The sequence below is a fragment of the Rousettus aegyptiacus genome, unplaced genomic scaffold (genome assembly GCF_014176215.1).
Source record: "Rousettus aegyptiacus isolate mRouAeg1 unplaced genomic scaffold, mRouAeg1.p scaffold_m13_p_8, whole genome shotgun sequence".
NCBI lineage: Eukaryota > Metazoa > Chordata > Mammalia > Chiroptera > Pteropodidae > Rousettus > Rousettus aegyptiacus.
In genome coordinates, this window is record NW_023416311.1 from 55,005,682 (window position 1) to 55,020,736 (window position 15,055).

At 32.0% G+C, this 15,055-nt stretch overlaps 1 protein-coding gene across 4 annotated transcripts in view; it reads left to right on the plus strand.

Annotated features, from left to right (window-relative positions):
- Window positions 1-15,055, plus strand: part of TTC37 (tetratricopeptide repeat domain 37) — a 73,604-nt gene that overhangs the window by 29,643 nt on the left and 28,906 nt on the right. For all 4 annotated transcript variants that reach the window (XM_036225442.1, XM_036225444.1, XM_036225443.1 and 1 more), the window contains 12 exons: window positions 546-648; window positions 2,791-2,967; window positions 3,056-3,200; window positions 3,361-3,439; window positions 3,527-3,588; window positions 3,702-3,758; window positions 5,225-5,293; window positions 6,910-6,984; window positions 7,598-7,739; window positions 9,841-9,934; window positions 12,530-12,607; window positions 14,730-14,854. In XM_036225442.1, coding sequence (XP_036081335.1) covers window positions 546-648; window positions 2,791-2,967; window positions 3,056-3,200; window positions 3,361-3,439; window positions 3,527-3,588; window positions 3,702-3,758; window positions 5,225-5,293; window positions 6,910-6,984; window positions 7,598-7,739; window positions 9,841-9,934; window positions 12,530-12,607; window positions 14,730-14,854 — 1,206 coding nt within the window. The remainder of the gene's footprint in view (window positions 1-545; window positions 649-2,790; window positions 2,968-3,055; window positions 3,201-3,360; window positions 3,440-3,526; window positions 3,589-3,701; window positions 3,759-5,224; window positions 5,294-6,909; window positions 6,985-7,597; window positions 7,740-9,840; window positions 9,935-12,529; window positions 12,608-14,729; window positions 14,855-15,055) is intronic.

Here is a 15,055-nt window from a genome sequence, read left to right on the forward strand (position 1 = left end):
AAATTAGAAATAGTATATGTTTTAAGTGACATGAAACTTGGACCTTGAAAACTTTTTTTTTAATATTGTACAATTCCTGAAGAGACAGAGAACTCACATTTATTAATGTCTACTAGGCACTTTAGGAAATTGCTATTTTATTTAACTTTTATGGTATAGTTTGCTTACAGTTTTGAACATAAAAAGATTAAATCTTGTTTTCTGACAATTAATAATATGTAATCAGTTAGTAATATGACAGTAGCATTTAGGTAATAGCCCATTTTCAAAGCCGAGGTTCTAAGAGGTAAGTAACTTGCTCAAAGTCAGAGAAATTCTTGGGTTCTATACACCGTTTTTATCACTTTCAGTATATTTATTCCAATAGAACCCCATAATTTGAATTCCTTACTAAATGTGTGCAATGTCATGCTTAAAGACAATTTTTATAAAATACCATTATTTTTTTTCTGGAAAGTTGCTTTAACCTAACACTGATAAATTTATTTGAAGCTCATTCTACGAGTTTGCATTACACGTTTTAACAACCACAAACCCTATTTTAGGTTTGGGTGAATGCCACCTCCTGATGGCAAAAGCAGCTCTAGTCGATTATCTTGATGGGAAAGCTGTAGACTACGTAGAACAAGCACTGGAGTATTTTACTTGGTTAGTATTATTCTTATTCACTGTTTATTTTCTTAGTTTTATAATAAAGCCAAATTTAGAAAATTATTTTATGTTTATTCTGTTAGATATAGCAGTCATTATTCAGAATATCAAAGAAAGAATAACAGATTAGCTAATTAATTCTAGGACATACATTTTGTGTTAATTTTATACTGGGGAAGAGGTACAATTTCTTGTACCTCTTAAGTAGCTGGGAAGGAAGAAGCTGTCTGCTAGTGGAGCAATGGCTGTGATAACCACGTTAGTAGTGTTCTTTTTCAGGAGACCTAGAAATAGGAATGTCTCGAATTCAAATGATTGAGAAATAGGGCTTTGGGCACACAATATGCTTTACATTCAATGGTAAGGGCTTATTTTAGGTTTATTGGTAGAACAGAAGGTAATGGGAAATGAGCCATCTGATTACTCCTAGAGAGAATGTATGTAGGAAAAAAAGTGACATCTAATAAGATAAAAAGAATGAAAAAATTTGAGTAAATCTGGTATTTTATAGAACTGTAAATTCATTAGCTAGAGTAGGAGTGTTTTTTGTGGTAGATGACTTTAAAAAGTACACGTTAGATATACGTTAGAATTGTTTTACCCTTAAACATCTTTCCTGTGTTTCCTTTCCTGTCTTCTTCTGCTTGCCTTCTCCTGTTCTCTCTTGCTTTGGTTGCTCCAGGATTGCTTTGCTTTAAATATGAACCAAATATGAAATGAAAACCTTATCCTTTTTTCTCCCACTGATTTTTATTACTGCTTTTCAAGTCTCACATAATATAGCTCTTTCCAAAGAGAGAGGTATTATAAAGAGGGGTCATACTTTGTTTGAACTATATTTAAAAGTAAATGTGAACCTTTGAGTGAGGATACTTGAACTAAAAATGCTGCCCTTCTTAGCTTGGGAAATTTTGTTCTGGAAAAAATGTAGTGCTTAACATCCAATCATAAGGAGGTGTATAAAACTTTTAAAGTGATTATCCCCAAATTTATATTTACTTCTATACTTAAAAGTTCCTACTACTGCAATTCTTGTATAAGGGGTGGTAGAAGTTATTTCACTTTACAGATATTTAATTTTTTCTTGAACTTAAAAGGAGATAAGAGTATAAGGTGTTAAAATTGCTTCTTTTATTTTTTTGTCTCTTTTTGCATGCTGTCAATTTTAGAAATTTTGCTAAGATATTTAGGCAGAGGAACTACAAATAGTGTTGTCCTTCTTCCTGGTCCTCACAGGGGCTCTCAGTGATGACTGCAATAATTAATCTTACTTCTCTGGAAGACATTGGAAAATGATTTTTGGTTGGACTCCATGAGTAGAAAAGGCTATGAAAAATGTTCCATCTGCTTGTCCATCTGCCAGTAACATAGTTGTTTGTGGTAGCTGATTATTGAGATTTGGCTTAAATGAAGGCACTGTGTTTTATTTATAACATCTTGAGAAGAGGAAAATGAAATGTATAGCTGAGATTTTCTTATTCTAAAAAGAAGTACCCTTTATCATCATAATTAATATTTCTATTTACTTCTTGAGCTTGTCTATTCAATCTTACTTGCTTCAACAAATACGGGTTTTTACATTTTTGTATTTAGATTCTTGGTATTGGCTCAAAGAGGAAAAATCCTTTGGACTACCAAATATATTTGACATGTCATTTACTAATCTTTTATTTGTGGAAGATCTGAAAGCAAAAACCTGAATTTACAGTATCTGCTGTTGAGGGAGTTACCAACTTTACTGCTTGGTTATCATTTAAACACACATAAAGAACATAGTTTTTAAAAAGTCAATATTAATGGTGAACTGGTTCTGAAAAAATTACCATTATTTATGTGATCTCTGCTACTTCTAACAAAAATAATGAAGAGTACCAAAGAAATTTTTGCAAAATTTCTGGCACTTAAGTTAAAATAATCAAATCCTTCTTCTCTCCCTTCCTGTCTTCTTACTGTTAAGAAAGTGATAAGATATAATTCAGTTTGAAGGAATTTAGTAAGTCATTTGCTGTACTTAATTAAGGAACTAGCTTTTAATCAGGATTGTGTGTATAATTTTCTGTTTTAATTATAAATAGTAATGAGAGATAAATTCTATACTTTTTGGAAATAATTTATAAGAATCACACTTTCCGTTTTCAGGGCTCTGCAGCATCGAGCTGATGTGTCTTGCCTATGGAAGCTCGTTGGGGATGCTTGTACCAGTCTGTATGCTGTCTCACCATCTAAAGTGAATGTTAACGTTTTAGGAATCCTTCTAGGTCAGAAAGAAGGAAAACAAGTATTAAAGAAAAATGAGCTCCTCCATCTTGGAGGAAGGTAATTTATAAAGATTGCTAGATAATGACATTCAAATTGAATTAGGACATTATAACAAAACATAACATTCACTTTTATATTTCCATAGGTGTTATGGGCGTGCATTAAAACTGATGTCTACATCTAATACATGGTGTGATCTCGGAATTAATTATTATCGACAAGCACAACATCTAGCAGAAACAGGCAGCAACATGGATGATCTTAAAGAATTGTTGGAGAAATCTTTACATGTATGGTTTTGAGAAATTTTTTAAAAACAAAAAATGAAGTGCTTTTCTGAAAAATGTTTTTGATAAAGTAAATGCTATAATGTTTTCACATAAACCACATCATCTTGATATAAATGTTGACATTCTAAGAAATAAAAATTAATCTAATTTTACTTTTCAGTGTCTGAAAAAGGCAGTGAGACTTGACAGTAATAACCACTTATACTGGAATGCTCTTGGTGTGGTTTCATGTTACAATGGTAAGAATTGAGTAATACTTCAATAATTTAGTAGACTACTCATTTCAAGTAATAAAGTTCAGTTTCATCAAATTTGTAATTTTTCAGGTATTAGAAATTATGCCCTTGCTCAACACTGTTTCATCAGATCAATACAATCAGAGCAAATTGTGAGTATTTTTATTTGTGAAAAAGAACTTCTAAATTTAGTGTCAATAATTTTCTCAAATTTTCATGTGTACAAGGGACCTAATTTATATATGTGTATGTGTGTGTTTTTTAGAATGCTGTTGCATGGACCAACTTGGGAGTTTTATACCTTGCAAATGAAAACATTGAGGTAAAGGTGTTGTCTGTTTTTTCATATTAAAGGTATAGAACATTTTCTATATGTGATCTTTCATGATAGTTCAACTTCTTGTGGAGAAATACTTTGTACATTGTTATCTATCCAGCATAATCTCTAATATGCTAGATAATTGATGATATTTTGTTCGTTATTGAATAATGAATATATAAGATTTAATTTCTTTTCAATAATACTCAAGAAATTTTAGGTTTTATAATTACATTGGTTCATTTAGAGATTAGAACAGTTCCACTCTGAATTATTTAGTGTTTTTCTTTTTTTTTGCAGGGGTGGAGTGTTTTTCTTTTTATCTGTACACATGTAAGAGGAGTCTCATGTAGGCTGTGTTTGGGGGTAGGGTGATGAAGTAAGGGAGATGAGTCATACTCTAGCAGCTTAAATTTAACCTTTGCTTGAGTGATTTAGATTTGGTTTTAGCAGATATTAATCCCTTTTAAAACTACAGTGCAGTTTGTCATACATGAACAGTTACACATTAGAGAACTCAACCTGTAGTAATTGGGAGTGTGTTCATAGGTCATGTCTAGAAGTTTCTACAAATCAAAAGTTAACACATCTAAACTGTTTTGTGTTTCAGCCAGAATATTTTGAATGTTATCCTTTTTTTAAATCAGCTTCAGTAATATTCTCAGGAATATGTTAAATCACAGCAGAGATTGCCTTAGAAGATTGTAAATAGAATGAATGAAGAAAAATATTAATGTGGATCTTAAAATATTTGAATATATATATATTTTTTAATTTAAACACAGCAAGGTCTTAGTTAATAAACCATGAATGCGGTTTTATGACATCATGGCACAGTTAGTTGTCCATCCGCTTTTTTAGAGGAAAAATAAGATTGTTTCCTGCTACATATAGATTTTTGAAAAAATGTTGTAAAACAGCATATAATGATAAGTTATTTTTTGGAGCAGGAAAAAAAATGCAACTTAATGTGTCTAAGTGAGGTATCTTTAAAGACCACTTAGTACAGATTATATTGACCAGTGTTTTTGCCTAGTAGCAGGAACATGTCTCAGGCCACACTGGTTGTTAGTTCTTATCCTCCCAGTTAAGCTCAAAGAGAGGGGAATAGGTATGGCCTTATTAAGTCACTTTCTTCAAACCTGTGGCTAGCAAATATATGGATAATTGGTTAAAAGTTCTACTGTGTGGCGGACACCTACATTGCTCTTTTGCTGGGGATCAGAACCCCCAAGTCTGTAGAGAAATCTGTTGTACTCAGAAGTACTCTAGGATTGTAGATAAAACACTGTTTTAAAGCATTGCTAATTGTGTTTAAATAGTGAAGTTTTAGGTTCATATGTACATATGTTGACAAGTCTGATTTTTCTTATTTCTTATTTCCTTATTTTATGCTTTTTAAACATAAGCAATTTGATATTAAGTTTATAATATGACATGGTGTATTATTTTCTTACCTTTTTTCCTAGCAAGCTCATGAAGCTTTCAAAATGGCTCAGTCTCTAGACCCATCATATTTAATGTGCTGGATTGGACAAGTAAGATATATAACAAAGTTATTAATAATCCTGTTGCCTATAAATACCCTATTAATATAAAGTTGTATAAATAACTTATTACTATAAATAATAATAATAATGCTAACTGGTAACTTTCGAGGGCTTACTTTGTGCCATTCACTATGGTAGGCTCTTTGTATACATTATTTTAATTAATCTTTCATCAGTCTTTGGAGTTGATGGTAGCTGTTAAACTCCTTTTCTATATCTGAAAATTGAAGCTTAGAGATCCTAAGTATTGTGCCCAAGGTCATACAACTTGTAATGATTAAGCTTTGATTTGGAGGGCTTTGAACCCTGTTGGTCTAGCATTATTATGCTTAAAAAATAAACTAAGAACTCTGTTAATGCATGTTTACTAACTCTTCATTTTTGATTTGGTACGTGTTTATCAGTGCTCTTCTCCCATCCCCATCAAAAGTTTAGATTTTTGTAACTACCAAGTAGGAATCAGGATACTTGGTTACTTGTCTGAATCTATCACTGACCGATTGTTTTACCTTAACAAAAACTGTTGGATTTCAGTTTTTCTCACCTGCAAAAGAAGGGGATTAGACTGAGGGGCCTCCAAGTCCTCTGTAGTTAAGAAATTGTAATGAATTAATAAGTGGTTGATTTGGGGGGGTGGTGGTGGTGGTGTTCAGAGAATAGTGGAAGCATCACCCATATCAAAAAATTGTTAATCAGGATTTCGATATATTTTTTATTGTATTTTTTACTCTTGGGTCTAATTCTAGTTAGTTGATGAAGCAGACAGTTAGAAAGGCAAACTCCTATTTTCATTAATTGTAGCATCCGGGAACATGACATTACTATACTAATTTCTTTGTAAGTTATTGGGCACAAGGAGCTCCAGAATTTGCATTTTTAACTGCTGCCATGCTGCTGCTGGTCCAGAGACTTCGCTTTGAGTAGCAGTGCTCTAGATCTGTAGATCTTAGATGCTTTCAGGGAAAAAATGTATGTATTTTTTCAAATGTTTTAGTTCTTAAAATAATTTATTTCAGGAAACAACTGGTAGATTTAATTAAAACGTTAATAGCAGAAAGACTCAATATTAATTTCTTAATCATATTAGTAATGTGTGATAACTAAAAATAACTAATTTCTTATAAAAGATAGATGAGCTTGAAAGTAATTTTAACCTATCACGTAGTCCATAAAGTCAAAAGCATAGGTATAATATTGAAAATCCCTAAGACAGTTTTAAAAAATAAACATATTGTGACTACCCCATATCTATGGAAACTAGATATCTAGGGGTAAGGACCTTTTTTTAAAAAAAGCTCCCTATGTGAATCGGAGATGATGCTGTGATTAAGAACCCTGTTCCAGAAAAATACTTGTATGAATAAATCAAGGGTGAGAGGGAAGAGAGAACATTGTAGATGGAAGTCTGAAGACATTTGTCAGCTTAAGGACCAACCGAATAAGTCATTCTGGTCCTCTGAGCCGTGGGAATATGGTGGCCAACACTGAAATCGAAATTAATTTTGCTTTTAAACACAGCTTGTAAACCTTTGTTTTTTCCAAAGTTTTGTTTATTATTATTATTTTTTCCTTTAAAACACATTAAGAACGTTTTTTCTTTATAGGCTCTTATTGCAGAGACTGTGGGAAGTTATGACACCATGGATCTCTTCAGGCATACTACGGAACTCAGTATGCATGTAAGAATTTGAGCATTCTTTTCGAGGATTCATTAATGAATAAAGTATTATCTGTGTTGAGAAAATGAAAACATAGTGGTATCAGATGTTAATGACAGCACTTATCTCTATTCTTTCTTAGAAGCAGATAAGCTGTCTTTAATTAAAGAACTTGTTTTCAGCTTCCTGTCATCTTTTAAAATCTGATGAAGAAATGACATTGAAATTTAATGGATGCATTATTAGTCATGTACAATAGAAACTGAGATGCTAAAAAAGAATAAAACAAGGACTAGACTCAGTTGACATTTCTAGATTATTTATGAAAGTGTTTTAGATTCTTTTGATTGGTAATTATTAGTTTTGACCTATGGGATTGGTGCTGAGAAGCAAACCAATCTATCAGTCAGGGCTCTGTTTTCTTCACTTAATTTATCCTGTTTGATTTCTTCTACTTAAGATTGAGGCAAGGGGTTTAACTACATTCTTAGCTGTGTTATATTATAGTGACTTTTCATTTAAACACATGACTTAAGATTATATTTACTGTATTGAAGTGCATTGTTTCATTTCTTAACTTTTATTGGAATATTTATTATCTTATCTCCATTTGTTACCTTTGGCTTGTTTAAAGACTGAGGGAGCAATAGGTTATGCGTATTGGGTCTGTACAACATTGCAAGATAAAAGCAACAGAGAAACAGAGCTGTACCGGTACAACATCCTTCAGATGAATGCCATCCCAGCAGCACAGGTTGTTTTGAGTAAATACATAGGTAAGGCTCCTGTTATAGAATGGTAAGGTATTTGAATAACTTGAAATAATTTAAAGAATTTTTAAACTTAATTAATTCTAAATTAAATGTTAGTGTTTTTAAAGACATAAATCTGCCTTTTCTTCCCCCAGTAGCCAAGCAGTCCACTTTTTAAACTTTAGTAAGGACTTTTGAAGAGTGATGAAAATTGTCGTTTCCTAATGATTCAAGGCAAAAGCGATTACCATGTTGTGGTAGAAAGCGTTTTGGAACCTTCTGGCTGTGAACCGCTGCTATTGTAGCTCTGCCATTTACTTTCTCTCCAGTCTTAGGCCAAGTATTTTACTTCTCTTAACTTCTGATAACCTTAGAAAGTAGAGGTAATTATACCCAGGTTATAAAGATGTGAGAATTAAATGATATATATGTTTTAAGTTCTAATCCCAGTGCCTTTAACCTCTCACTATAACACCTGATTTTTCTTTAAGATATTGGAAAAATATATTAAGGCTTAGGAAAAGGACAAAATGGTGAAGTTTTATTAACCATCTATTATAATAATTTCCTTTCTATAATAAAACTACTGTTGGTTTTAATCTCTGCTCCACTACTTAGTAGCCATGATGAAACTTTGGGCATATTACCAAATTGAATTTTAATTTTCTCATCTATGATATAATAATGAAAGTATCAAATGCTGAGGGTTGAAATGAGATGGTTTATATAAAATGTCATGCAGAGTACCCAGCATACGATGCTCAAGAAATGTTAGTTCACTTGCATTTTATTTCTCCCTTAACAAAATTCTAATAAAGAAGCAAGGAGTTTAAGCAGGAATACTGACAGTTGAATAATAAGAATTGGATAAATTGTGTAAAGCTGAAGAGAACATATATTGTCATAGATGCTGAGAGGATTGTAATAGACTTTCTGCATTGAGCTTGGGGTACCTGAATAGAAGGCAGTTAGTTTACAAGCATTAGCACTTCAGGGGATCAACATGTTATGCAGCATGCCAAAATGAATGACTCTAATGAATATCCTACAGCCTCTGAGAAAGTATATGATCAGAAACTTTATTGATAGGTTTCCTTATAGAATGAGTTAACATTCATTTGTAAAGGGTTTATATAAAGAGGTAAATCTTTAGCTTTCTGCAAAATTAAGAAACTTAGAACAACAAACAAATCATTTCCTTAAAGTTATGCATAGCTAGATTTTTTAACTCTGTAGTGGAGCCATTATAATAATGGATTCATTTAACAAATTTAACTATATCTGCTTAATTAAATAAATTATAAATAAATAAATTAGAAAAGATGGGGATACGGAGAATACAGTCCCTTCATCTGTCCTGCTGAGTGTAAGTGGAAGGCATGGATACCTTCTTACTCAGTTTAACTCAGTTTTGGTGAATCCCTCCTTGTGTGGTAACATTAGGGTTTTTCAAGAATAACTTTGACTATGTGATTTCCACCTTAAGCTTTGACTTTAGAAACTAACTGTCACTTTGTTAAACAATTTAGGGGATTTGAAGGCTTGTCTTTCCCCATACAGATTTTAATTAGATGTTTTTTTGTTTGTTTGTTTGTACATTATGAGATACATGATGTTTTTTTTTTTGACATTAATATTTCAGAATACCACATTGACGGTGCCCAAACCATCCTGCTTCCAGTGTATGATACTGAGTTAATTAAAACACACACACACACACACACACACACCAGAACCACCGAAAAAAAATGTTAAATTTAATTAAATTTAATAACAGGAAGGTTTAAGTGATTAGCCAAATAACTGGATTGTCTTATAAATTAAATAACTAGTTTTAACATGAAGTATGTTTTCAAATTATTATATCTAGGGACAAAAATGTTTAAACTTCAAAACATAAGTAAAAACCATAAGTAAAATGCTATTCAATAACTTAAAAGAGTTACAAATTGATTACTGGTATTTTATAGTTAAGAAAAATCAGACTACTATTCTTAATAATATCTCGATGATCTCAGGAGATAATCTAGTGTTTAAGATATTGAAAAAACTGAAGAAAAAAAAACTAATTTATAAACAACTTTTATGCACCTGTAAAGAAAAACAATATTTTTTGGATTTCTAGAAAGAATTCAGAATTATGCTCCAGCTTTCACAATGTTGGGTTACTTAAATGAACATCTACAACTGAAAAAGGAAGCAGCGGCCGCATACCAGAGGTAAACTTTGCGTTTAATTGAAATGCCGTCCTTATTTGTCAGTTAGCCTTTTTTCATTTAGTCTCATTCTCATGAAGAAGGTACTAAATAAGTGTTCTGATTTCTTTCCTAGTTTTCATTATCTATTATTATTACATCTTTGAAAAAGAAAATACACAGTTCCAAATTTTCAGCTATAGTTTAGATTCTGTTGCTGAGAGAGAGAGAGAGAGAGAACCACAAAAACCAAACAAAACTCAGATTTTATTTTAGGAAAATCCATCCCTTCAGACCCTGTCTAGCTTTATGAAATACATGTATTTATTCAGAGAAGAAATGATAGCATATGTTTGCTCGAATCACTTTAATCTACTATATATTTCTTCATTACATAAATATCTGTTGAACTGCTGTGTGCCAAGCAGTGTCCTTGGCATTGGCACTTTAGCAGTAAGTTTAAACAGACACAGGCCCCTTCCTCATGGACTGTATGTGCTGGTAGGGAGGAAACACATAATAGCTAATAAACATTTGTAATAGTAATAATTGCTAAGAAAGAAACTCAAAGTCGTGTAAAGGGCCAGAGACTGCAGCGACAAGCAGTGAATTTGAGAGAGGTTGAAGTAGGTTTACTAAGGAGGTAGTCGAGGCCTGAATGTAGAAAGACCACAGCCATTTGGTTATCAGGGCCAGAACATTCCAGGAAGAAGGAACAGCAAGAGGAAGTGCTCTGAAACAGGAGTGGATTTGGCATGTTGAAGAAATAAGGGCAGTGTAGTGTACTCAAGTGGAATGACCAGCCAGAAGAATGGTAGGAAATGAAATCAACTGAAGTTTTATTTTTAGCAAATTAATTGATTTCTGAATAAGAAAGTAACTATTGATCTTGTGGACACCAGATGAAAAGTTAAAAGAGTGATTGCCTAACCTCTGAGGTACATCATTGTCCTAAATCTAAATGTGTATTAGATCAAAAATAATTGAGGTGAGCCAGATATGGAAGCAACCTAAGTGTCATTTGATAGATGAATGGGTAAGAAGAAGTGGTACATATATACAATGGAATATCATTTGCCCGTAAAAAGAATGAATTTTGCCATTTGCAACAACATGGATGGACATAGAGGTCATTATGCTAAGTGAAATAAATTGGACAGAGAAAGACAAATACCATATGATTTCACTTACATGTGGGATCTAAAAAACAAGTAAACAAAACAGAACCTGAGTCATAGCTACAGAGAACAAACTGATAGTTGCCAGATAGGAAGGAGGTTTAGGTGCTAGGTGAAAACAAGTGAAGGAATTAATAAGTAAAAGTTGGTAGTTACAAAATAGCCTCAGGCATGTAAAGTAGAGCATAGGGAATAAAGTTAGTGATATTGTAATAACTCTGGTGTCATGCGGGTACTAGACTTACCAGGGTATCACTTGTAAACGTTTGTAAATGTTTAACCATAATGCTACACACTTGCAACTAATATAATATAGAATGTCAACTGTAATTGAAAAATCAGAAATAATGAAAAAATTATGAAAAGGAATTGAGGTGTCCTAAATGCTTTGCCATTCTTTTATGGATCTTTCTGTAGTTCAAAGTAGTAATCACTAGGTGGTACTGGAGGCTGTATAACGTCACAGTAAACTCATCAGTAAACAAACTGTATAAGTAGGACAGAATACAACAGAGAGCAGGATTAAAAAGAAAGCTAGGCAGCTTTTTGGTGCTTACTACTTTTCTTGGTGCATATTATAATTGCAAATATTGTGAATCTAACACTGGTCATACCTTTGGCTTAAAATGGCAACTCCACAGTCACTCAGATGTGCACCAGTCTTCTTAACTGATTGCTGCTGAGGTTTAATGCCTATTTGAGGCTTGAAAACTACAAATTAGGTATAAATCTAACTAGAGGCATAATTTTTGTAGACTCCTCTGACAAATTTTGTTTTTCAAGGAGATTACAAGCTTTTCTCGGTTATTTCTCCCTAGCTAATCCTCTTTAAACAGAAAAGAAAATAAAATATTACTGAAGATCCCACTTTTTTTTAGTTGTTTAGACATTTCCCTGCTTGCCCAAAGAGGGCTGAGCATGAGGAGGTAAAAACCTGGGCTGACAATGTGCTGATGTATTTATTCTAAGCCTCTGAGGACGCCTGATGACTTGTTCCCTACTCTGAACTCAGTATTTCTTAAATATTTTTTCTGTGTGTGACAGGTAAAGGCACATGAAAATACTCAAGTTCCTGGTTTCCTAACTCAAATGACTAGCATATAAATAATTTTAAGAGTGTTTTTTATATACTTCAAATATGCTAAAACTTAAAACGTTAACGGTTGTTTTCCATATTTAGATTAAAATTTTGAGAATATTTAAAACTCAATTACAATAAATGATTTCACTTACTAAAAGTTCATACTATTTTCCTGACAATCTACAATCTAAGTATTAAGTATCCTTTTGTGGTACCAATTTAAGAAAACATGAATAAGATATAACTAGCATTAAACAATTAAATGAATAAAATAAAATCTATAGATTCAATTAAGGAGGAAGAATAAAAGAATGCTGTTACATATATGTAATTTATAATACCTTGCCTTTTTTTTTTAAGGGCAATTATGTTGTTACGGACTGCAGAAGACCAAGATGCTTATAATGTTACAGTAAGAAATTATGGCAGATTGTTATGGTAAGCATATATTTTTTTCCCATTAATTCCGTGACTGTTAGATTTTTCTGGTGAAAGCTCTGGGACTTGTGAGGTGGTGACCAGTTTCTAGAGCAGTGGGCTGGTGACATTGCCCCAGGATATGTAATTCCCACAATGCCAGGCTGTGTTAACAGTTTCCTGTGCCTGTAATGATACCTTACCCCAGTGTGCTTAATGAGGAACAGGTTTAGAATTGATGGTTGTGGCCTACATAAGAACATTTGGCAGAGAGGCAGTTGCTGTCTCTAATAGTAGAAGCCTAGTTAACTGGAAGAAGAATTTGATTTATTCTGATTTTCTGTATATCTTAAACTAGGGATGGACATTAAGAGTTCAGAAACTCTTTTGAAATAGTACATAATAATTTTGTGTATGTATGCATTTTGGATATGGAGAGGGATTCATACAACTTCCTTCAGATTCTCAAAGACTTCTGACTTCAAAAAAGATAAAAAAAAAAAAAAAGATTAAAAACCAATTTAGTTGTTTTAGAGGATAGAACTAAAACCCGAGAATAGAAGGCTTTTGGCTCAAGCTAAAGAGGCAATCTTCAGTTTGAGAGCTGCTCAGTAGTTGAATGGTCCAGTTTGAAATATATTATTAGAACTATAGTTTGATATTTTGTGATTAGTGCCTACATCTTTTCCGGAGCTACATAGTAGAAACCAGGTAGCAGTTATTTCTTTTATAACCATGTAATTGAATCATATCATAACAGGAAAATTTTATTATTCTGGCTGCTTCTCCTTTCAATTTTTTTAAGCTGTTGTATTTAGGAATCAATAGAACTCTGTCACTTCCAAGATTTTGTTGAAGCAAAAGATAGATATGCTGTAACAAATTGTGTGGAATAAAGTATCTGTTCTCTTCATTTTTGATGTTTCATATTAAGCAAATATTTTTGAAGTAGATTTATACCTCCCATTGAAAATTGGTCATCTGTTTTCTTTTTATTTTGTTTTCATTTTGAAATATATTAAACATGAAAAAAAATGAGTAAGGAATAGAATGGAAAGCATAATTTAATGAATAGTCACCACTTAAATATAACAGACCTTAAAATTCTGTCTACTAAAAAAAAAGATAAAAATTTTGTCAATTGGCTTCAGATTTCTTTTGCAAAGAAAAGGTTACAGGTTAAGTTAAAGCCCCCTTCTGCCTTTCTGTAGTAGCATTCTTTTCTTTATAAATGTAATCACATGTTTGTAGATAGTGTTCATTAAAAAAATACTTTTTAATCTATATGTATATATCCATAACCAATCTAAGGTAGCCTTCTTCCCTTCATCAGAATTTTCCTTTGTCAAATTTTAAATTCTTTCACTGTTATAAAATGAATTTTAGAAGCAAAGATTTGATTTTATGAAAATATTTCCAATAACACATTAAAAATAAAAACAGCTTTCGATTATAATGATGGATACCAAATAAGGATATCAAAGATATAGTTTTTCTATTCCAGGCGATGGCAGCTGAGCTTATACAACTACTTCATTTTTAAAGAAGCAAAACAAGTCATTTTTTGTTACTAAAATGTTTTATACTTTAGTGTCATGTAACAATTTTTAATTTTCTTCCTATTAAATATAGAAAAGGTAGTGGATAGTTTGTGGAATATTAGTGCGTGTATATGCTCTCCAAAAAAAAAAAAAAAATGGATGTGCAGATGAACAGTTTACATGAAAGCTAGGTTTGATTCTGACGAGGTATTTTATGACTTGTTAAGCTTGACCTTACTTATAGTGGTTAATATTTAACTGATATATTCAACTTTAAAAATTTAGAATTCTGTATAAAAGTCAAAATGAAATTATTTTTATAACTTGAGATTTTAATTCATTTATTTTTTTTAAAAAAGCACTGCAATTTAGCAGAACTTATTTTCACATGTCATTTAAAAGAAGCAAAGGATGAAGTTAAATCTCCTGGTACATTCTATGTAAAATAAGTGATACGCCTTCTATTTTCTTTTTTACAGCTTCAGTACCGATAGATGAAATAAAGTTATACAAGAAATGTAGTGTAATATTATCTCTATATTTTGATAATATAAGCCAACATTATTTCTGATATTAACAGTAAGTTATGTTTTGCTTCTTAGTTCCATTGGTGAATGTGATAAAGCTATCGAGGCTTTTAAGTCAACACCCCTTGAAGAGTTAGAAGACATCACAGGTTTTGCATTGGCTTTATTTATGAAGGGTCTATATAAAGAGAGCAGCAAAGGTAAGTTGCTTGTAGCCAACGGACACATCTTACTCTGCCAGGGCGGAGTAGAATTTTATTATGGTGACCTAACATAAAGAAAGGTGAAATATTGAGATGGGGTTAGGGGTTTCAGTGTTTTTTTAAAATCTAACAAAGATTTAGGGACGATACTAGGTACTTTTTATGTTTCATTATTTAGTATGTTATTATGATGAGTAG